Source organism: Falco peregrinus, chromosome 4 (assembly GCF_023634155.1).
Source record: "Falco peregrinus isolate bFalPer1 chromosome 4, bFalPer1.pri, whole genome shotgun sequence".
NCBI classification, from domain to species: Eukaryota; Metazoa; Chordata; class Aves; order Falconiformes; family Falconidae; genus Falco; species Falco peregrinus.
Window position 1 is genome coordinate 122,382,545 of NC_073724.1, and position 23,182 is coordinate 122,405,726.

The following is a 23,182-nucleotide window of genomic DNA, read 5'->3' on the forward strand; positions in this document are numbered from 1 at the left end:
CTGGGGCTGGGGCAAAACCCACTACAGGGGCGAACAGCCTTGTCTCCAATTACTGCCCAGCACTAATTGGGTTTAGGGGTTTCTCAGCACCCTCCAGCAGCACCACCACCACTGAGAGCCCCCCCGGGGTCCCCCAATGCCAAAGCCCACAATGGCTCCAGGGCACCATCCCAGGGACCCCCCGATGAGTGGGACCTGGCAGCACCCACCACGACCCCAGGGACCCCCCTGCCTGAGCCCACTGCAAAGCCGGGGACAGGGAGGGCTCACAGGGGACCGAGGCAGGACAGAGAGGCCAAGGCACCCTGTGCCGGATTTATTTGTTTTATTCCTAAATAATCAGCTCCAGTACAAGGTACAAAATCTCCCTCCTCCCCTCACCGCCCCAGGCACGGCGGGGGGACAGGAGTGCAGCCAAGGAACAGCTCCAAAATCCCGATTCAAGGCCTCTAATTCTAGCGTAGAAAGTGTTCAGACACCGAACTTGGGGTCCCTCACCTAGAAAGGGGGGGCAGGAGCTCCCCGAGACCCCCAGAATATCTGGAGGTGCCAGAAGCCCCCCCCCCGCCTCCAAGTCCCCCCAACATGCCTGACCTGAAGATGCTGGGACCCCGAGACCCCCAACATACCCGGAGGTGCCAGCAGACCCCAAAGCCCTCCTCAAACACACATAAAGATGCTGGGAGACCCCCATGACACCCCCCAGCACACCTGGAGGTGCCAGGAATCCCCCAAGTCCCCCCAAGATGCATGGAGGTGCTGGGAACCCCAAGCCCCTAGAGACCTCCAGAACATCTGGAGGTGCTGGGAGCCCCCCCAGGTCCCCCTAACATGCACGGAGGTGCAAGCAGCTCCCAAATCCCACCACCACACACACACCCAGAGGTGCCAGGAGCCTCCCAAAACCCTGCCAGCATGCCTGGAGGTGCTGCAAGACCCCAGAGACCCCCCTATTCAACATGCCTGGAGGTGCTGGGAGCCTCCAAGCCCCCTTCCCCCCCCTGCCCAGCATGCCTGGAGGTGACAGGAGCCCCTAAAGACCCCTTTGCACACCTGGAGGTGTGGGCAGCCCCCCCTCCAGCCCCCCCGGGGGTCTGCTTAGGGCAGGGGTCCTGCAGGAGGAAGGCAGTTCTGTCAGACCCTAACAGAGGAGACAGGGAGGAGGGCTGGGGGAGCAGGGGGGGTGCAAGGAAGGGCTGGGGGGATCCCCCCTGGGCTGGGGAGCAGGGGCAGGGACCCCCCCTTTCCTCTGCCCCCCATCCCAGGGCAACAGCTGAAGGGCACTTTGGGTTTGCCACCGATGGGGATGACGAGGGGGACATCGCCAGTGTGTCCCGCAGCGGCTGCGAAGGGACCAGACACCCCCCGGCTTCCTACCCTAGTGGAGGGGAGGGGGGGGCACCCCTCGGTCCAGGGGGAGCCCAGCACAGCCCCCCCGCCCCGAGCCAGAAGCGTGGGTGCACGTGCAGGTGCGTGCAAGAGAGAGAGACACAAACTGTGGTGGAAGGGGGAGGGGACGGGGGAGGATTGGGAGAAAATGACCCCACGGAGGGGGTCCAGGCCGGGGGAGGGGGTCAGTTAACGCTGTCCTCATCACTGGCCTCGCCGCGGTCGTCTTTGGTCTCGGCGAGGGAGCTCTCATCGATGTTCTCCAGGGAGTCGGCATGCTGGAGGGAGAGCTCGGAGAGCGGCAGCGCGGGCAGCTGGCTCTGCTCGGGGAACAGCCAGGGCTTGAAGTGCGGGTTGTGCTTCAGCTTCCACTCCGGGTACTTCAGGCAAGCCTTGTACATCTTCTTCATCGCCTGGGATGAAGGCAGCGTTAGAGCCCAGGCAGGCGAGGGGACAACTCACCTCACCCCACCCGGGACCCCGGCCCCAGTGTGACTGACTCACCTTGGGGGCCAGGAACTGCGAGGATTTGTTCACCACCCACTTTGGCAGGGAACCTGCCGAGACAAGAGGAGCCATGCTGGGACCCGCACGGCAGCCGGGACCCCCGGGCATTGGGACCCGCACGGCAGCCGGGACCCCCGGGCATGGCAGCGCCAGGACCCCCAGGTCACCCTCCGCAGGGACACCCAGCTGGACAGGGCACAGGGCGAGCAAGGGGGTGGCCAGTCCAGGGAAGTCGGGGCTCAACCCGAACTACATGCTCAGCTTCTTGCCAAGTTACAAAAAAAAAGCTAAAAAAAAAAAGCAAAGAAAGAAAAGCTATTTTGGCTGCCTCTCTGCCCCCAAAAAGGCGTATTTCTGGAGAACTGGCTGAAAATGTTTCCTCCTGGCACTGCTCCAGGGCTCCTGGTCTGGCTCCGGCCACATCCCGAGATGCTCCCACTGCTGCCTGTCTCCAAGCCCCCCCAAGCCCCGCCCCCCCCCCCCCCAGCTACGGAAAATCTCCAGCCCCACTTACTGACCCCGGCAGACCCCCAGCCAGAGGGCGGCTGTCCCCGAGGGGTAGGCTGAGGCGCGCCCCTCCCCCCCCCTACCTTTGGGGTCCACCTGTGCCAGGTAGGTGATGGTGCAGCTCTTGGCTCCTGTCCCCTCGATCAGGTAGCCCGTCTGGATGGAGACTGCTCGCACCATGTCCTTCCGCGGGGGGTAATTCTGGGGAGGGGGGACAGCGAGTGGGCATTAGTGGCAGGGGCAGGGCAGGGTTCAAGCAAGCATCTACCATGTGGGCAGGGCTGCCCTGACCCCCCAGAAAGCAGCCCCCCCGATGCCACCAGCCTGCCCGCCCCCCACCCCCGGAGCTCTGACTGATCATGGGTGAACCCAGCCCCGTCCTGGCATGGGCAGCCCCCCCGGCCACCCCCCAGGCACTCACGGGGTGCTTCACGGAGTAGTTCATGATGATGTAGTCGGTGCCCATGGGCAGCCAGGAGCGGAGCGTGATGACATCCCGGTTCTTCAGGGGCTTGGGGCACTTCCCTGTGGACAGTGGTGGTGGGGAACCGGGGTGAGACACTCCCCCGACCCCCACCCCCAGCACCGGCCTCCCCTCCAGAGGGCCAAGCCTGCCCCCTGAATCCCTCCCAAACTCCTCCTGGGCACCACCCAACCCACCGATGCCCAAGCCAGGCACGCTGCCATGACAGCCACGGGGCTCAGTGCCCCGCCGGGACCCCCCCAGCCCCCTCTCACAGGCGTAGTAGCCCACGTCGGAGTTGACAGTCAGCTTCCCGATGTCAAATGTCTCAATGACGTTGGTGTCCCACTTTTTCCGATACTCGATGTCATGCAGAACGTCGTAGAGCGTCTCCGCTGGCACATCCTTGCATTCCATCCTGCACTGCAGGGGTGGGCGGCTGAGAAACCACCCCAGGGAGGGAGGGCAGCCACGGGGACCCCCAGAAAGGAGGGCAGTTATGGGGACCCCCAGGCAGGAAGGTGGCCACAGGGACCCCCCAGGCAGGAGGGCAGCCATGGGGACCCCAGGAGGGAGAGTGGCCACGGGGACCCCTGGAAAGGAAGGTAGCTATGGGGACCCCCAGGCAAGAAGATGGCCATGGGGACCCCCAGGATGGAGGGTAGCTGTGGAGACCCCCAGGCGGAAGGGTGGCCCCAGGGACCCCTGGGTGGGAGGATGGCCATGGGGACCCCTGGAAAGGAGGACAGCCATGGGGACCCCTGGAAAGGAGGACAGCCATGGGGACCCCCAGGAGGGAGGGTGGCTGTGGGGATCCTCAGACTGGAGGGTGGCCACGGGGACCCCCAGAAAGGAGGGCAGCCATGGGGACCCCCAGGTGGGGACCCTCAGGCAGGAGGACGGTGGCAGGGACCCCAGGAAGGAGGGTGACCACAGGGACCCCTGGGTGGGGGTCTCTTCTCAGGTTCCCCAAAAACCAATGCAACCCCCCCAAAGGAGCCGGTTACACAGGGCCAGCTACGCCCTGAGGCAGTACAGGGCTGAGCCCTGCACGCTGGGGGGACCTTCTTGGGGGGCACCTTCCCACCTTGCCTCCTCCCCCCGCTGCTGCTCTCCCCCCAGAGCAGCACCCCTGCGTGGAGGTGCCAGCTGGTGGTACCACAGGGCACTGGTGCCTGGTGCCGTGGGGCAGTGAGCATGGTGCAGGGGGCCCAGAGTGGGGAGCAGCCCCCCTCCTCCAGGTCAGGAGCAGCTCCGCTAATAACAGTGGCCAAATCCTCAGGAAGAGAAGGGGAAGGCAGAACAGGGATGCCATCGGGCTGAGAGCTGCCGAGCCGTGCCACAGGGCAGCACAAGGGCAGGAGCAGGCAGGGAGGGCAGCCAGCACAGGCAGCATCAGCAACCGCGCCACGTCCCTGGGGATGCTGCTCCTCCACCCCGGCAAACACACATGCCCTACGTGCCTGCGAGGTGGGTACGGCACCCTGTCCCCCACCAAACGCCACTGCCACTGGCTCCTGGTCCGTCCCCAGGGTGGCTTTAGCAGTGGATTTTGGGATTTAGGGGTGGAGGAGCAGCAGTGGCTGTCCTCACTCGAGCAGGACACGGCTGCTGCTCACGGCGCCAACCTCACAGAGCCTGTCCCCAACCCCACGGAGCCATCACTGCCCCACAGAGCCATCCCTTTCTCACAGCACCTGTCCCAAGCTCCATGGAGCCAGTCTCTGCCCCACAGAGCCCATACCAAACCCCACGGAGCCAGGAGCCTGTCCCCAACCCCACGGAGCCATCCCTGCCCCATGGATCCTGTCCCCAGCTCCATCGATCCCCACCCCATGGAGTCATGCCTGCCTACAAGATCCCATCCCATCCCCACAGAGCCATCCCTGCCCTGCAGAGCCTGCCCTCAGCTCCACAGAACCTGTGCCCAGCCCCACAGAGCCATCCCTGCCCCATGGAGCCCATCCCCAACCCCATGGACCCAGTCCCTGCCCCACATGCCACAAAGCCATCCCTGCCCCATGGAGCCAGTCCCCCTTTTATTCCGCTCCCGTTTATTCCTAAAGCAGGTCAGCGGAGTGGTGCCCACGTGGGCAGGACCAGCCGGGTGACTCAGGACCTGCCCACGCTGCAGCCCCTGGGTGACTCACGTCCCAGGGGGGTGCCTGCGGGGTCTCACCAGGAAAGGGGACGGTGCCAGCTGGGAAGCGCCCAGAGCAGTGCACCCCAGCCCTCAGTCAATATTGACGCTGACGTCTACAGGGCGAGGAGGAGGAGGAGGAGGAGGAAGGGAGACCAAGAGAAGGGAGACAGACACAATGGGTGCAAGGGGCTGCCCGTGCCAGCTCTGCCCTGGGGGTTTTGCCTGCACCATGCCCAGCACCGCAGGGCCGGGGCTGTGCTGGGCACGAGGGGACAGTTGCCAGCATGCCGGGCTGTGGGACAGCAGCAAATCCAACAGGGAGACAGCCCCCACCTCTGCCCGGGGGGCTGTGGCCACCTTGGGGACACACTCGCCACCCAGGTGGCTGGGGGGGGACTGAGAGGACCCCCTGGATGGAGGAAAACTGCCTGCGGGGTCACCTCAACCCCCCACCCCACAACCTCGGGGGGCTGACGCTGCCACAAAGCCCTGGCTTTGCTGGCGCATCCCCTCCTGCCGGAGCAGGCTTCCCTGGCACCTGGCGCAGGCAGCACTGGGGCCCTGGCCACACAGGCCATTAATTAAAAAGAAGATCTCCCTCCTGACCCAGATGTTTGGCATGATCATTAGCGACTGGGTGCTGCGTCTCAAGGTGACCTGATGAATAATTAACAAGTGGGAGCCAGGGTCCGGGTAGGGATGGCCAGCACGTGCCTGGCTGCACCATCAGCTCCGGCAAAGCTCCAGCTCCCTACTGATGCCTCCCACGGGATGGCTGCTGGCCATCCTTTTGGAGCAGCCTGTCCCCAGGGGCAGCATCTTCCCTGGAGGACTCAGGTCCTCAGGCACCAGCTTGTGGGGTGGGCAAGGGGGTCCCGGCTGGGGTCCCCTACCCTGCAGCCACCTTTAACGGGCAGCCTGAGGCCACCGAATCCCTCTGTCCTGGTGATGAATCAGCCCTGGGTTGTGTCAGTGGCACAAACTTGTTTCCAGACTCCAGAAAACAGGTTAGACGAGAGCTGCATCCCTAATGGAAGAGAGGGGGGGACAGACACGGCAGCTGCTTCAAAGCGGGGCGAGACCTTCGGGTTTGGTTTAATTACAGAGCAGCAGCAGGAGCAAGAAAGCCAGCGAGCAAACAGCGAGGCAGACAGCTCTTTGCAGGCTGCCGGTGCCAGGCACCGCAGGCAGCCCCCGGCCCCCTCCCCAGGGAGCTGTGCCGTGGGACACGAACACCCCGGCTCAGCCCTGCCGTGCCACGTCAGCGACGCCACGTGTGCCAGGGCAGCTGCCCATCCCACTAGCCGGCCACCACAAAAATCCAGCGGGAACATCCCATCCTGGGTGGGAGGTGCTGGGTCTGGGTGCTGCTGGGATCCCGGGGGGTGGCACAGGGACTGACGGTCCCACGGCGGTCCCCGATACCGGCCCGGTGCCGCTCAGCACGTGCATGGCACCAGCATTTAAACACCCAGCAGGATCCAGCCAGGAGGGTGTTGAGGGGGGCCAAGACCCGGCGTGGCTGCGGGATGTACTGGGCTCTGGGAGGGCAGGGCTGGATTGCCGGAGGGGGCTCGGAGATCCCCACGGGCCGGCTGGCTGCGCAGGGGCAAAGGCTTTGTGGAGGGGAACAGGGACAGGGAACAAAGGTGGCTGCCCCGGAGTAAATGGGGACCTTGGCCTTTCGGGGACAAAGAGGCTCCTTGGTGGGGTTTAACCGAGCAGCACCCCAAGCCCTGGCTCCCCGGGCACGGAGAGCAAAGGACACCCAGCCCTGGGGTGCTGCCCTGGCTCAGGGACCCCCGTGAGCATGGGACAGGGCACCGACGGCCCCGTGGTGGGAGCGTGCCGTGCCAGTCTGGGCTGGGACATGCCGGTGCGCACCTAGGGCTGGTTCCCTGCCAGGCCGATGGCTGCTGGCAGACGTGGCACACCGGGATTGTCGGGGGGGGGGGGCAGGGGACGGGCAGGGCTGCACCCCCACGTGACCTCCCTGCTGCCTGCTCGCACCCAGCAGCTCTGCCCAGAGCAGCACCCCAACCCTGCCGCAGGTGCTTTGGGATGCAGCAACACCCCAAGAGCAAGCAGCGGGGCGGGGGGTGGGGGGTGGGGCTCAGTGGGGGTGCCGAGACATGCTGCCCCATGGGGCCATACCTATACCAGCGTGCCCGGGGAGATGCCCAGACTCCACGGAGATGGGTGCTCCACATCCCGTCGGCCACGTGTCCCAGCGCAGTGCTGGGCTCGTGCCGCTGCGGAGGGGGAGCAGCATTGGGAAGCCCCCACACCCCAAGGATCGTGTCCCCCGCGCCAGGCTGCTGCCGGGGCACGACAGGGACCTGTCCCCTGGTCACTACAACCCAAACCCACCGCCACAGCCCGGTGGCCGGGGGGAGCAAACAGAGGCAGCTCCCCAGCGGGTGCAGGTGTGGCGGGAGCCAGGCACAGCCGGTGCCACCGCCACTGCCACCACGCCAGGGACAGGTTTCCCCGGTGCCGCCAGCGCTGCTTGTTTGCGCGGCTGCTGCAGAGCAGCGTGTGTGCATGCAGGCCGCACCGCAGCCACCGCCTCCGCTCCGCCACCAGCCCTGCCAGCTGCCACCGGCCCTGCCAGGCCTCAGCACGGCAGTGAGGGCCACATAACCGTGGCATCGTGGAGGCACTGGCAGGGACAGGGACACCGGCCAGCCCTGCAGGCAGCCAGAGGCTCCAGCATGGCCACCGGCAACCTCAGCCTGACGCTGCTCCTGTCCCAAGTTTTCCCTTGGATTCCCAGTGCCCGCAGGATTCCCAGTGCCCGGTGCCCACTAATGGTGCCCGGCTGCCCCCTTTGCCGGAGGGATGAGCCAGGAGGAGTGCGCACCTGCCTGTGCCAGCCCAGCAAACCGGCTCCGCGGAGGGACGAGACCCACCAGGGAGGGATGCAGTGGGGACCCGGACAGCCCTGATCTGTACCAGGGGGTTGCAGGGCCACAGCGGGCACTGCAGGGCAAGGGGACAGCCAGGATGGGGACAGCCCCAACGAGAGCGGACCGGTGCCTGGCCGGCCCTGAGAAGCCCCCAGCCCAGCCCCAGTCCCAGCTCCTCCGTGAGCAAGCGCTGGGGGGGTTCCTGAGGTGAGAGGGTACAGGCAGCACCAAGGCTCCATGGTCCCACGCCCCGTGGGTGCCCGTTTGTCCCTGGGCGAGTCTCTAGTCACCACTATGCAGCCCCCTTGTCCCCAGGGGTCCCTACTTGTCCCTGCTCAGCCCTGGGGTCTTGCTTGTCCTGGGGTGCCAGCTCACCCCTGGGACCCCTGTTCTCAATGGGGTGCCAACTTGGCCAAGTCCCCACTCGCTCCAGGGTGCTGTATCACTTGAGGGTGCCCACTAACCCCTGGGGTTTCTGCTCACCCAAGGATGCTGCATCACCCCAGGGTCCCCACTTGCCACAAGATTCCTGCTTGCACCCCCAGTGCCTCTTGCCCAGGGTGCTGGCTCACCCCAGTGTCCTTGCTTTCCCTCTGGGTGCTGGCTCATCCCAGGTCCCCATTTGTCCCAGGATCCCCATTAACTCCTGAGGTCCCTGCTCACCCTCAGGGTCCCTCTTCACTCCAGGGTGCTGGTTCACCCCCCGAGACTCCACTTGCCACATGGTCCCTGCTAACCCCCAGGGTTCCCACTCACCCCAGGGTGCTGCATCGCCCCTGGGGCCCCCCTTGCCCCAGGACCCCTGCTTGCCCCCACGGTCCCTGCTCACCCAGGGTGCTCACTCAGCCTCCAAGTCCCTATGTGCTGTGGGGGGTGCCGTAACACCTGAGGGTCCGCACCTGCTACAGGATCCCTGCTAACTCCTGGAGTCCCTGCTCACCCCAGGGTGCTGCATCACCCCAGGGTCCCCGCTTGCTGTGGGGTCCCTGCTCACCCCAGGGTGCTGCATCACCCCAGGATCCCCACTTGCCACAGGATCCCTGCTTGCACCCATGGTCCCTGCTCACCCTTGGGTCCTGCATCACCCCAAGGTCCCCACCTGCCATGGGGTCTCCGCTCACCCTAGGGCGCTGCATCACCCCAAGGTCCCTACTTGCCATGGGGTCTCCGCGCACTCTAGGGCGCTGCATTGCCCCAGGGTCCCCACTGACCTCCAGCCCCGCCCCCGCGGATTCCCCCTCCACATCAGCAGCCCCCTCCCGCCCCAAGGTCCCCGCTGCCCCCGGGGGGCGGGGTCCCCCCGGTAGCCGGTGCGGATGCCCGGTGCCGGTGGGGGCTTACCTTGATCTTGTGGAGGGAGCGCTCGGGCTCCAGCAGCTGGACCCAGACGGCCACCCCCGCCTTGCTGTAGGTGAGGCTCCAGCCGCGCTCCGACTCGCACTCCGCCCGGAACGCCCCGAAGTCCCGGTCGTCGGGGATCTGCACGCTGTCGCGACCCGACATGGCCCCGGGACACCCCCCCCCTCCTCCCCCCCCCCCCCGCCCCTTTGCCCGCTGCCGGTGCCGGTGCCGCGGGTGGCGGCGGCCCTACGGCGGCGGCGGCATCCCCGGTGCGCGGCGCCGCCCGGTGCGCGGTGCGCGATGGGCCGGGGCGGGGCCGCGGGGGCGGGGCCGGGGGCGCCGGGGGGGCCGGGAGCACCGGGCGGGGAGAGCCGGGGAGGGGGGAGCTGGGGCGACCGGGAGTACCGAGGAGCACTGGGCAGGGGGATCTGAGGGGGACTGGGAGCACTGGGTGGGGGGTGCCAGAGGGGACTGGGAGCGCTGAGGCGGACACAGATGCACACAGCTGTTGCACTTGCCCAGATACCTCCACAGTGCACACCCGCACACCCTGCCTGCCTGTGCACACGCAGATGCACGTGCTGCAGTTGCCTGCACACACGTCCCGGGCCTTTACATCCACCCACCTGCACACAGACACGGGCACACACGCGTGTCCCACGGGGGCACACACACGGGTCCGCACACATTCACCGAGGCGCACTCGCACACTCCTGTACCGCACCCCGGTGTCTTTCCCCACGGTGATGCCGGGAGGGGGTCCCAGCTGCATCCACCCCTGCACCCCGTGTCCCTGGTTTCGAAGGATTTCATCCTGGCCTGTGTCAGCAGCAGCGTGGCCAGCAGGGCCAGGCAGTGCCCGTCCCCCTGTGCTGGGCCCTGGTGCGGCCGCCCCTCGAGCCCTGGGCTCAGCGTTGGGCCCCTCACCCCCAGGCAGACCCGGAGGGGCTGGAGCGTGTCCAGAGCCGGGCAGGGGCTGGGGAAGGGGCTGCGGCACAGCTCTGGGGGGGCGGGGGGAGCTGGGGGGGCTCAGCCCGGAGAAAAGGGGGCTCAGGGGGGCCCTTCTGGCTCCCTACAGCTGCCTGGCAGGAGGCTGCAGCGAGGGGGGTCGGTCTCTGCTCCCAAGGAACCAGCGGCAGGACAGGAGGGAACGGCCTCCAGCCGCACCAGGGGAGGTTCAGGGTGGGCACTGGGAGAAATGTCTTCCCCGACAGGATGGCCAAGCGCTGGCACAGGCTGCCCGGGGACGGGGTGCAGGCACCGTCCATGGGGGGGTTCAAAATACACGAAGATGTGGCGCTTGGGGACATGGTTCAGTGGTAGCATTGGCAACGCTGGGTTAACGGTTGGACATGAATATCTTAAAGGTCTTTTCCAACCTAAATGATTCCATGAGTCCGTGATTTCCTTTGGAGGCAGGACGAAGGGGCAGAAGGGCACATGCTCCGGGACTGGGAGCCACAGCCCCTGGCAGGCAGCTCTGCTGTGAGCCCCCTCCGTGCTGGGTGGCTGCACCAGCACCATCCCGCTGTGCCACCCATGAGCATCGTCCCTCCCCGCCAGGACACCCGGTGCCAGCCCTCACCCGGTGCCGGTGCCAGGCCCTGCTGCGGCCCCGGTGCGGGGCAGCTGGCCGGGAGCGGGAGGGCAGGCTGCCATCAGCAGCACTGGCGAGGAGAGGATTTTTGGAAGGGCTGGGGCTTCTCAGCCGGCTCGGGAAATGCTGCAGACTCAGGATTTTTTTTTTTCTCCCTGCTTGAAAACACGGAGGAAGCCTCTTCCAGCTCTTGCTGCTATGAATAACCATTTAAAGGCAGAGGGAGCCGCGCCGCACAGCGTGTGCTGAGCCCAGCAAGGCAAAGCCCTTCCCGGCAGCGTGGCACCCACGTGTCCGAGGATGCGAGGATGGGGCCCTTCCCAGGATGTGGTAACCAGAGGAGAAGGGGGGCACAGGGGTGGGGGTGTGAGGAGGGGTCCCCGTGCTCAGCACCTGCAGCACGGGGACCTTGCATCACTGGTCTCGACCTGCCATACTGCTGGCGGTGGTCCAGACCTGGGGAAAAGAACCAAGAAAGCTTCCACTCATCCCGGCGCGGGGAAGTGGGAAGCCCACCGCTGGCACCAGTGGGTGATGGCCAGGCAGGTGCCCGGCTGCGGGTGCCCTGCAGCTGCTGGGTTTTGCTGCAGTGGGTACAGGGGGGACCCTCTCCCCTTGCCCCCCCTGTCCAGCCCTCCCAAACAGCCCTGTGTCTGCTCCCCTCTGGGAATCTGGTGGTTGTTGCCCCCCCGCCCCTTTCCCAGGGAAGCGGAGCTGGTGCCAGCATCCCGCAGCCTTTCCCAGCCTGGCTTCGCTCCCTGCTCCCGGGGGATTCCAGCTCTTGGCAGGGGGAACCCCCTGCCCCGTCCCCAGAGAGGGGCTGCCATGCACCGCCACGTGCACAGCCCCCACCGAAAACAGGACAGACGTCATCTGTGGGCCTGGGAAGCTGCCGGGGGACAGGGGGCAAGGGTGGGGCTGGGGAACTGGGGGAGCGGGGATGGGGATACTGGGTGGGGAGCTGGAGTGGGGGAACTGGGCCGGGAAACAGGGGAAACGGCTGGTGGGACTGGGTGGGGAGCTGGGCTGGGGGAACTGGGGGAACTGGACTGGGGAAACTGTGCTGGGGGTACTGGGTAGAGAGCTGGGCTGGGGGAGCTGGGCTGAGGAACTGGCTGGGAAACTGGGGAGCTGGACTGGGGAACTGGGGGGAATGGGGCTGGGGAACCTGGGCTTGGGGCACTGGGGGAGCTGAGCTGGGGAACTGGGGGAATGGGGTAGGGAGCGAGGCTGGGGGAACTGAGCTGGAGGAGCTGGGCTGGGGGAACTGGGCTGGGGAACTGGCTGGGAAACTGGGGCAGCTGGGCTCGGGGAGCTGAGCTGGGGAACTGCGGGAACTGGGCTCGGGAGGTGGGAGAGTGGGGCTGGGGGAGCTGGGCTGGGGAAACGGGGCTGAGGGAACTTGGCTGGGGAACTGGCTGGGAACTGGAGGAGCTGGCCTGGGGGCACTGGGGGAGGTGAGCTGGGGAACTGGGCGTGGAGCTGGGGGAGCTAGGCTGGGGGAACTGGGCTGGGGAACTGGCTGAGAACGGGGGGAGCTGGGCACTGGGGGAATGGGACTGGGGAACTGGGGAAGCTGGGCTGGGCTGGGGGAATGGGGCTGGAGGAACTGGGCTGGGGAACTGGCTGGGAACGGGGGGAGCTGGGCTGGGGGCGCTGAGGGAATGGGGCTGGGGGAACTGGGCTGCCCCACTAGCAGCTTCTGCCACAGCTCGCAGTGCAGCCAAGCCCCCAGCTTGGCGCAGAAGCACCCGTTCCTGGCTGTGCCCTCCGCTCCCCAGGGCCGCCCTAGTTCCATTCTCACCCCGTGCCCTCCCCATGCCAGGTCTGTCCCCCACCATCACCCCACGCGCCCCAGCAGCCCCGGGGAGAGGGGAGAGCCCGGCCAGGCTGCGTGGCACCGAGTTCCCTGCGTGGCCAGCCTTAACCCTGCCCCTGCATTCTGCATCTCCCTGACAGCCTTTAATTAGCAGAGTGCAAAGCTAAATTAGCCGTGCAAACGTGTCCCACGCTACCAGGCTCCGCCGGGGGCTGCGGGCGTGGGAGCCAATGGAGAGATGCAAATACTGGGTTATAAAGGCTCATCGCCGAGTCGATGAAAATGGATTTTCTGCATGAGGCTGAACCGCTGCAGTCACTGGTGAGCTCCAGTGAGCTTCCCCAAGCTTTCCAGCACGGCTCGGCACGGCAGCACCCAGTGTGAGCTCTGTGTTTAGCTCTTCTCCAGGGGCTGGCAGGCAGAAAACAGATATTTAATAATGCATGTAATAAACACACTTCTTCTCAATAAACCTGATTTTTTTTTAATTAACTTCTTGCTTTTATTTTTTCTTGCTAAAACGCAACTTGTTAGCAACCCAGTTCCAACGACTCAGACGCCGAGCTTCTGAGCCTGTTAAAGTGCTGAAGTGATGGTGGGTGATGTCAAACCATGCAAGTGGCTGCGGGAATAACACAGAAACAGGGAGCGCGGGCAGCCATGGCCCCCCAGCAAACCCCAGCGTGCCACAGGGCTCCGGGGAGCTGCAGCTTCCCCTGCCTGTGGCGTGGGTTAGTATAGTTTTCTTCACCAAAGAACAAAGCAGAAACGCTTGGTTGGTTGTGTTTGGTTTTTTTTTCCCTGGAGCTGTAAGTACATGTGAGAGAAGGGGTGAATTCCTCTGGCTTTGAAATATTGATGGACCTGGAGGAGAGAAATGGGAGACGCAGCCTGCTGACAACCTGCCTGCTGTCCTTGGCTCCTGGAAACGCCAGATAGACGGGGGCTGAGGAAAAAGCACCCCCGGCCAGTGCACCAGCATTTCAGCACCTGTTTCTTTTGCCTTTGCGGTGAACCTTTCTCCCAGTGAGACCCCACACGCCGCTTGCTTTTATTTTGTCCTGAAAACACGCAATTCTGCATTTTCCTTCTCCTAGGCATTTGGCTATATGTTTTTTTATCCTCTACCAAAAAGCGTTTCTTGCACAGGGCAGTAATTTACTGTCTGTTGGTGTAGCGGCTCTGTGGGACAGTGCTGAGGGGCCCTGGGGGCTTTGGGGGCACCTCGCTGCCTTTTGGGGGGTGGAGGCATGCAAGGACGGAGAGGTGTTTGCTGGATCCGTCCCTCTGTCCCCGGTGCCATCAGATGGCCAGGGAGGAAGCAAAGCCCTGGCCCTGCACCAGTAATAAACCAGCATCAGGCCGGCTCAGTGCCTCCCACCAGGACGGACACACATGCGCATGTGCACACGCACATACTCAGAGCCACATACATGCACGGACACACGCGTGCACTGCACACACACTCACAGGCATGTATGTGCATGCATACATGATGCGCATGCACATGCATATGCATTCACACACATGCATTCAGACACGTGCACATGCACACACAGGTCACACACACATGTATGCCAGGCCCACGGCATGGGGCAGGCTCTGTGGGGATGGTGGCATGGAGCGGGGGTAGGATGAGTGGGAGCAGATCGCAGCACAGTGCATGGAGAGGTTGCCCAGCCCTGCGCCCCACATGCAATTCCCACATCAACAGCACTGAGCCCACCTGAGTGTGCAATTCCCCCCCTGGCCAAGGCTCCTGGAGGTGTTTGCTCCTGGCCCTGAGCACTGCCCACCCCAGGGGGTGTACCCAGGAGTTCCCTGGGGGCAGGAAGGCCGCTGCAGGGAAGGGGAGCACTTGTGCATGTGCAAGCCCTGCAAGAGGGTGCAAAGGGCTCCCGCCGTGCCTGCATTTGTGCACACACGTGTGCGTGTGTGTGTGTGGCTGCGCATGGTTGTGCGTATGCATGAGAATGTGCATGTGTGCATGAGTGCCTGCATGGGTGCATCCTTACATGTGCATGCATGCATGGGAGTACATATGTGTGCGCGCATGTTTGCTAGTGCACAAGTGTGTATGCATGCATGTGTGCAAATGCACCTCCGTGTGTGCATGCATGTCTGCAAGTGCACCTGTGTGCACGACGCATGCACGTCTGCTTCTCTGGGCGTGCGTGTTTGCAAGTGCATACAGGCGTATCCCTGTGTGTGCATGCACCAGCGCATGTGTGTGCGCGAGCACGTGTGTGTGACCGCACGTGTGCAAGTGCGCCTGTGCGTGTGTGTGCCTGCATGCGCGCGAGCGCGCCGGTGCGGGTGCAGGTGTGTGCACGCGTGGGTGCCCAGGTGTGGGAGCATGCGCGGGCAGCACGAGCCGGGTCTCCAATTGGCGTCCCTCTGCTGCCCGGAGCGGAGCCGGCGTCGCTTCCCGGCATGCCCCGGGCGGACCATGCCGCATTGCCCCCTGGGAGCTGTAGTCCGCGACGGCCGCGACGGAGCGGCGAGGAGCCGGGCGAGGACTACAGCTCCCAGCAGGCCTTGCGCACCATCCCGCGCCGACGCGCTGCCGCGCCGGGCTGCCGGCGGCCGCCATCTTGATCCGCCGGCCTCAGCGGCGCCGGGGGGGGAGGGGTGAAGCCGCGGGAGGTGTAGCGCAGGGAGCGAGAGGACGATGTTGGCCTCCCTGGCGGTCCGCCCGCCGCCACCGGGGCTGGCGCGACTCCTCCGGGCGCGGCTGTGGCTATCGCCGTCACGGCTGGTCTACGGGGGAGCGGCGGCGGCGGCTGAGGGGGCTGGGAGCGGTGGGCCGCGGCTGCTCCCACCTTCGCTCGCCAGGGGGCGCCGCCAGCACGCGCCGCAGCCGAGCGCGGGGCTGCCATGGCGGGGCGGGGCCTGCGGGGGGCGGCAGCGGGGCCCGGGGGGGACCCCCCCGGTAACGGGCCCGGGCCCCGGGGTCACCCCCGTAGCCGTGGGGCCGGGCCCGAAGGGGACCCCCGTGGCAGCGGGTCCGGGGCTGCGGGTCCCAGGTGCGGCCTTGCTGCGGACCGCCGGGCTGGCTGGCCAGGGCTGCCCCGGGCCTGGGCCCTCGGGCCTGGCAGTGCCCCTTGGAGGGCCCGCAGCGTGGCCCTGGGGCGCTGAGCACCGCTGTCGTCGCGGAGGAGACCCCGGCGGGCGTCGGAGCGGAGACAGGAGCTGCCCCCCGGGAGCTGCGCTACCTGCCCTCGTCGCTGTGCTGGCCTACTGCTACCTCAGGGACCACCTGTCCAAGGGTGACTATTGCTGCTCGCTGCCTGGCCAGCCCCGCGGTGGTGGGAGGGGGCTGGATGCGAAGCAGAGGAACTTGTGCCCCACAGGGAGGGGAGCATGGGGGTCCCTCCTTGGGGATGAGGCCTGCCTGCTAGTGCTGGCCTGGGAAACCCTTCTGGGCAAATGTTATCCTTGCTCCCTAGCCCAGGGGTGTGCTGGTCTATGATGGATGCCCAAACTCTTCTGTAGTGTGAAGGTAACAATCCTCACATTTGCCACCAAGATAAAACAGCCAACGCTCTTGTCAGCTGCACTCCGGCCCCTCGCTGTGGACTCTTTCCTGATGGGTGCTGGGAGAGGACCTGGCTCCCAGCCCCTGTGGGTGAGGGAGGCTTGCAGGGAAGGGTCTGAGCTGGCAGTGTGCACTTGGCCCAGGCTTCTGCTTTGAATGTAGGATGCTTTGGGGCAGCTTCAAAGGTTCTGGAGCTGGGAAGGGATTGACTTACTACCTGATAAGGCCAGGGTTTCTCACAGCGCGGTTTATGCCCACCCTGCTGTGGGAAGTAAGCAGTTGCAGGTGGCCGCAAGTGCCGCATTAGGTTTCGGTCTGCAAAGGCAGGCGTGTGTATCTGAGCTGAAGCACACAGGATAGCCTCAGTGACTGTTGGGGCAAGTGGCAGGCCCTTAGGCTGTTGTGGAACTATAGGTTTGTGCCACAGCAAGCCCATTCTTGGCACTCATGCAGTGTTTTGTATTTGGGAGTATTTGAGGTGCAGCCTCTCTGCCCCAGGTTGTTGTCACCGTACTTTCCTGCTGCAGGACAGGAGATGGAATGGCCTCATTGGTGTTACTGGACAAGGTGGTGTTGAAGCAGAGATGTGTTTGCTGCTCGGCTGTGTACCGGGCACACAGGGCATCAATCATCAGACCTTCAGCTGTACCAGGATTGGTACAAGCTACAGAAGAGGAGATGGTGCGTGCACAAGGAGGGCCTTCCCTGCTTGCTGTGGTGCCTTTTGTCATGAGCCAGCACTTGCTGCTCACAGGTTTGGGCTTGTTGGCAGCGAGCTCATCTGCTGGTGTGACACAGGCCTAGGTCAGGAGGGGCTGTGACTTCACAGCAGGACACTTGGTGGTTTCAAGCATGTCAGAGGTTTGTGTCTCTGTGAGTAACACGCCAGCTGCTGCACTGGGCTGCTGGGTTTGTCACCCAGGAGGTTTCACCATCATTATAGGGAGTCTTGTGTAATTAGCGCTTAGGAAAGGTCTAAGAGACTGAGGCCTGGTTTTGTTGCAGGAGCTGGTTTGTGGACTGGTTAGCACTTAGAGCCAGGCAGCCACGTGGCTGTGGCTGCCGGTGGAGGGGACAGAGCCATGAGTGCCCCAACCCTGCAGGCAGGGAGAGTGCAGGAAGCAGGCAGGACGTTTTCCTGGAGAGAGCAGGGATGCGGGAATGTGGCTGCAGAAGGTTAGACCTGGAGTGCTCAGGGGTCTCTGCAGAGCTTGCTGAGCCAGGCTGTGCAACAGAGAGCCTTCTCCTCACTCTCACTTTGCAGGTGTCTTTGGAGAAGCCCCACTTTGTTCTTTACCAAGTACTGCATCCAGCTCTAGGATCGTCAGAGCAGGAAAGACATGAACTTGTTGGAGCAAGTCCAGAGGAGGCCACAGAGATTGTCAGAGGGCTGGAGCCCCTCTGCTGTGGGGACAGGCTGGGAGAGCTGGGGCTGTGCAGCCTGGGGAGGAGAAGGCTGCGGGGAGACCTTAGAGCAGCTCCCAGTGCCTGGAGGGGCCGACAGGAAAGCTGGGGAGGGGCTTTGGGCAAGGGCAGGGAGTGGTGGGACAGGGGGGAATGGCTTGAAGCTGAGAGAGGGGAGATGTAGGTTGGACATGAGGAAGAAACCCTTCCCCGTGAGGGCGGCGAGGCGCTGGCCCAGGCTGCCCAGAGCAGCTGTGGGTGCCCCATCCCTGGCAGGGCTCAAGGCCAGGCTGGACAGGGCTGGGAGCAGCCTGGGCTGGGGGGAGGGGGCCCTGCCCCTGGCAGGGGGTGGGACTGGCTGGTCTTGAAAGTCCCTTCCAGCCCGAACCCTTCTGTGATTCTATGCAAGGCAGAAGGCCAAGCCACAGGCACAAATAACTTGGAGAAGAGAAAGCGGGTAGAAAATGTTGGGGAGAGAGCAGGAAGCACTTGAAGGCTCGTAAGAACTGGGGAGAATTGTCCCAGCTTCCCAAATGCCCAGGTACAGCTCTGCTGGCTGCATTGGGTTTGACCAGTTCCTGCTACAGCAGCTGGGTGCATCTCCGTCAGAGCTCGGGTGCTGTCCTTACCCTCTCCAGCCAGGAGGTGTCATTCTGAGCCTGCATTGGGAACTCTGGCCTTCTTGTGATGTCTGGAAACCTGTGGCTGAGGCTGTGACTGCCTGGGGTGACAGTGCCAGCTACCCTGTAGTGCCTGCTGCACCCTGGAGCCTGCTGTCTGCAGGGTTTGCTTTGCAGATACCATGGTTCTCTGGTTGTTGACACAGTTGGTTCCTTGCTGAAGCTGCTGCTGGCTCGTGCCCAGCCCTGGGTGCCTCAGCAGGACCTTTCTGCTCCTTTCCAGCTTTTTGCCAGGCCCATCCCATGGCACCTTCTGAGCCAGAGACAGGCTGCAGAGGTAGCTTCCTACAGATGTGGGAGATCTCTGCCAGACTGGGAGAGACTGGTCTCCCAGGGAGGAGCAATTTGCATCCCTGGCTGTGTCTGCTTGAAGTGCTGCTCGGGGGTTCTCTCGTGTTATGATGCAGCACGCAAGGAGCTGCTGTTTCAGCTGGCTGAACATCTGTGTTTGGGCTAGGAGAGGCGAGGAAGGGATGCAGCCAGGCTGGGGGTTCAGCTGGCACACAGGTTCCCATGTGTCTGCCTGTGACTGCGTTTTGAAAAATTGCTGTTTGGTCCTGCCTTCCCCAGAGCCTAGCACCAGGGCTTAGGGAGGCTGTGGTAAGTCACCAAGCAAGCAAGGGATTTTGGAGTAACCTGCTCACAAAAATAGATTTTTCCTAGCCTGTGGTGTTTGATCAGAGCTGTAAGCACAGACCCTACCTTCTCTGCTGCAGTGGCTTGTGCCACCTCTGGGTTATTATGTGCATGTGTGTCTGGCTGCTAACTTGCTTTCCCTTCTTTCTGTGTTTTCAGAAGATGCTCTGCTGGAAGCTGCGAGGATCAACAATGTTTCAGAAGTCAACAGGTGAGCAGGCTTTAGAGAGGTGTGAGAGAACAGTGCTGCTGAGGGTGGGAAGGCAGGAAAGCTCTGTCAGCACTTGGGAAGGGTGGGCTCATCCTCATTACCTGCTGTGACTCGGCACTTTTTTGTGCTTGGGCAGGCATCCCCAGGCACAGCTCCTGGGACAGGATAGAGCAGCGGGGGCTGGCTGCTCCCACAGACCTTGGGGTGCTCGCCTTGCTGTCTCAGATCCAGAGCGGGTCAGAAGGGTTGGTGAGCGCAGTTACCTGTGAGGTGGAAGGTGAATCACAGGTCCCCGCGCTGGGAGAGGACAAAGCGTGAGGCCGTGCAACGCAGCATGGTGTGAATGTACCCCTCTGGGCCTGAAGACGCAGAGCCTTGTTTGTAGGGGTCTGTCTCTGAAGGAACAATCCTTGGTGCTCTCCTCAGCCTGAGCCAGCAGCTCTCCAGCCCGGGCAGAGGTTTGTGTCCCACAAGGAGCACTGGAAAGAGCTCAGCTCTGCCTGTGCCACCCAGCTGACCTGTCAGGGAAGTGGCTGGTTGGGTGACCAAGCCTGTGCCTGTTAGGGAGCGGAGCATCTCCAGAGCTGTCCCTGTGCTCCTGTCCCACGGGCAACTGCCCTCCAAGGCTCTTGCTGTTGGCTGTGCCTGCTTCTGTTGGGGTTGTGCTGTGGCATAGTTCAGGAGCTCTCTAGCAGCCTTGAATTCTCCAGGGTGTTAACAAATGAGCACCTTTCTCAGGCCCAGCGTGTGACCAGTCCCCAAGAGGCACATTTGCTCTCTGCCCACCCAGTCCTCCTGCAGCTCTGTCTCTAGGGAGGGACTTGGATTGCCTCAAGCAATTCCCAGGACAGTTTGCAAGCAGCAGTGCTGCATTGATGAAATATGTCTGCTGGCAAACTAGCACTGACCTCATCTGCAGTGAGTCCCAGGGACTTCGTCTGGAGCTGTGTAGGGGAAACAAGCCTCCTGCCAACACAAGGTGAAGAGAAGGGTGAGAACCAGGCAGAGCTACTTGTCTGGCAGAGACAAGCCTGCTCTCTTCCAGTAGCCCAGTGGTGATGAGGTCTCCCTTGCCAAGTGCTGCCCTCAACCAGTACAGAGTTAAGATTATTTTTTTTTTTTAGTAGCCTGGCAGCTTGCACAGGACAGGAGAGACGTTGCTGCTGTCCTGTGTTCACCACACCTGGCATTTCTCTGGCTGAGATCTCCCACCCAGCACAGGCATCCAGGGAGCTCAGCACTGCGAGCTGCTGTCCCTGCAGCTGGGGAGGCGAGTCCCGCTGGCCTGCAGCCAGGGGATGCACCTTCCAGTCTCCAGCATCTCAGAGGAAGCAGCCTGGCTCTGCTGTACCCCGGGGCTGAGATCTGGCCTAGATCAAGGGTCGAAGAGGATATTGGTGTGCAGCTAATTGGCACATGTGTTCTGCTGCTTGTAATTGCAGGAAGCTGCTGCTTAGGGATGTCTGGGTGATTTGTGAGCCTGGTCAGCCACAGCAGCAATAGGGATGCTCTGTGCTCCCCCTGATGAAGGAAGGGCTGGCGGCTGTAGGCAGTACGGCTCTGCTGTGCTTCCATGGCCTCTCCTTTCATTTCTGTGCTCCTTTCTTCCAGCCTGCTCTGTGGGGAGCTGCCCACCCCGCAGCACCCGCCGTGTTTGGAGCTCCCAGCTTACCTGTGCCTGGCACATACCTTGGCTGCCAGGCACGGACAGGGTTCTGTGGAAACTACTGACTCTCCCTGCTGCAGGCAGCTTCGGCCTCTGCTTTTAAACGAGCTGCCGCAGTCCAGGAGCTCTGCAGCTTCTGCAGAGCTGACAGAGGAGGCGTGAACAGGTTTGCATTAAGGGCTCTTGCCACCTGCAAGGGGTGAAGCTCAAATTCAGTCTTAGCAGGGCAGGAGGGTGGCATTCAGCTGAGCAGCATGGGCTGCACCCGGGAGAGGGCAGCGCTGTCCACATACCGCCCTGTTTGTCACTCCTCCTCGCTCGTTGGTGGTGAATTAGGAGAGGGGAAGCTGGTGTGATAGAGTTTTCTAATATAGCTTTAGACTCATTTAAACTCTCTCCTGCAGCCTAATGCCTTGGTATAACTTAAAAGCAGTGAAAAGCCAGCCAGTGGTGTGGTAGGGCTGAACTCCTGCACACTGTCTGGCTCAGGCTTCATGGAGTGATTCAAGACACATGTTCTTTGCTGTTCAGCAACTTGTCTCATTAGGCCATGCCAGGAAAGCCGAGCAGAGACGTGTTGTTGCTTGTGTTGTGGAGCAGTTGCTGACATTGTTCAGTTCTCCGTCCTTTTGGCTCAAAGACTGTTACAAGAAGCAACCAGATGTTTACAGTTCTCCAGACCATGTTCTTTGCTACATGCTGTCTTCATCTGCTGCAAGTGCCTTGTTTAGCTAATGGCTTGTCATGGTCCTTTATGCATGAAAACATCGAGAGGGTGGTGTGAGGTGCCAAGAAGAAGGTTTTTGAAACTGTTAAGTCATAGTTGTGCTTAACTGCAGAGGGAAAACAGGGTAGAGAGAGGCTCTGAGGCAGTTTGGAGCAGAGTCTGGGCTATAAGCAGAGAGCTGAAGAGCTTTTAGGATAGCTGTGTCCCTTATCCCAGAAGAGTTCTGTGTTCTCTCTTGGAAGAGAGTGACTCCACCACCCTAACAATTACCTGTAAGATGGTGAGGCCAAGCATATCAATCTTGCGGAAAACCCCCAGAGAGGATCTGAATGCCAAGGGTAACCAGTATTTGAATGCCAAGGGTTCCTAAAATGAATGATTGCATCAACAGGAGGTGTAGAGGCCCCAGCATAACTTGCAGCCTGTTTTGAGGTTGTGTTCCTGAAAAGTGCGATGGTGACATGGTGCAATGAAGAATGATCAGTTTTTCCTGTAGGAATAAATGTAAGGAGGGGTTGTATGTAGGGACTTCAGAAATAACACCTTAAATACATGGGGACAGGGTGTATGGTGTGGAAGGTGGAGGGGCAGGAGCAGCATCATCAGAATCATCAACCGGAGAAGATGCTGGCCTTTTGGAGGCTAGCTTTTCAGAACAGGTCACCCTTCCAGGAGATCTCGGCCTCCCCATTTCTGAGTGTAAACCTTCTGGTGTGGATGTTCTCACAGCCTATTTCTGAGTATTTACATCTCATTGTTGCATTCCTCTGTGGCGTACAAGGCACAGACTTTTCAAGGGTTGTGAGGCAAAGACATTTATTGTTAGTTACAGCTTTTGTAAGTTTATACTCTGTATGTGCGCTGCTAAAAGCTTTATTATTGGTGAAACTCTGCTGTTCACTGGAGGCAACTCTCTGCTGTTCCCGCTGTTCCCTTATCCTCTAGAGGTGAGATCACGTTCCCCCTTGTTTCTGTCTCATCCAGGTTTATTCTCATACTCCCTCAAAGTTATTTACATCTTTGCTGCAGGATCAGAGCTGCACATCGTCAAAGCAAGACCACAGCTTCATGTTATCAATGTCAAAACAACCCACTGTCTCCATCCTCTACATTCCTCCATTTAAAGTCAATCATATCAGTGGAGTAGGAAGATCAGAAAATGGAGTAATGGCAGTGGTTAGAGGAGCGCAGCGTCAGGCAGCTGCAGAACTCCTAAAGAACATACGGAGAAGACAGATCTCAGGGTGCTGCCGTATGATAAGTACTTCCACATATGTATGGAAGTGGATGACACCTCTCTGGTGATGCTGTACTAAAGAGTTCATGTTTCACAGGGCTGCAGGCAAACAGGCTGCTTTGTTCCAGCCATCAGGATGTGAGTGGAGATGGAAAATAAGTGATACAGTTACACCAAATTAAAAGCATTTTATCTTGGAAGCTGAGCTGTCCTACGCCCATCCAGATCATCTGTCTGGAAGCACAAAGAACCATGGGCACACGTGACCATCAGGCTGAAGTGACCAAAAGGAGGGTTTGTATTAGGGATCCTTGGGCAGCACGTGAAGGCAAGGCCTGGCTGTGCCTTGGGCTGGTTAGCAGCTGTGCCGCTGCACTGGCGTCTCCCCAAGTTTGAGCTCGGGTGCTT

At 62.1% G+C, this 23,182-nt stretch overlaps 2 protein-coding genes across 2 annotated transcripts in view; one reads left to right on the top strand and one right to left on the bottom strand.

Annotated features, from left to right (window-relative positions):
* Positions 1 to 310: 310 nt before the first annotated feature.
* Positions 311 to 9,449, bottom strand: STARD10 (StAR related lipid transfer domain containing 10). Its single transcript, XM_055803257.1, has 6 exons — positions 9,260 to 9,449; positions 3,142 to 3,289; positions 2,825 to 2,928; positions 2,487 to 2,604; positions 1,894 to 1,946; positions 311 to 1,802 (listed from the first exon to the last, which is right to left on the bottom strand). Exons 1-6 carry the CDS (start codon positions 9,419 to 9,421, stop codon positions 1,575 to 1,577), a joined length of 813 nt encoding a protein of 270 aa, XP_055659232.1. The 5' UTR covers positions 9,422 to 9,449; the 3' UTR covers positions 311 to 1,574.
* Positions 9,450 to 15,288: 5,839 nt separating this feature from the next.
* The window catches only part of CLPB (ClpB family mitochondrial disaggregase), a 92,355-nt gene continuing 84,461 nt past the window's right edge, over positions 15,289 to 23,182 (top strand). The window contains exons 1-2 of the mRNA XM_013305133.3: positions 15,289 to 15,944; positions 19,093 to 19,144. Of these exons, the coding sequence (XP_013160587.2) occupies positions 15,347 to 15,944; positions 19,093 to 19,144 (650 nt within the window). The 5' untranslated portion in view covers positions 15,289 to 15,346. The remainder of the gene's footprint in view (positions 15,945 to 19,092; positions 19,145 to 23,182) is intronic.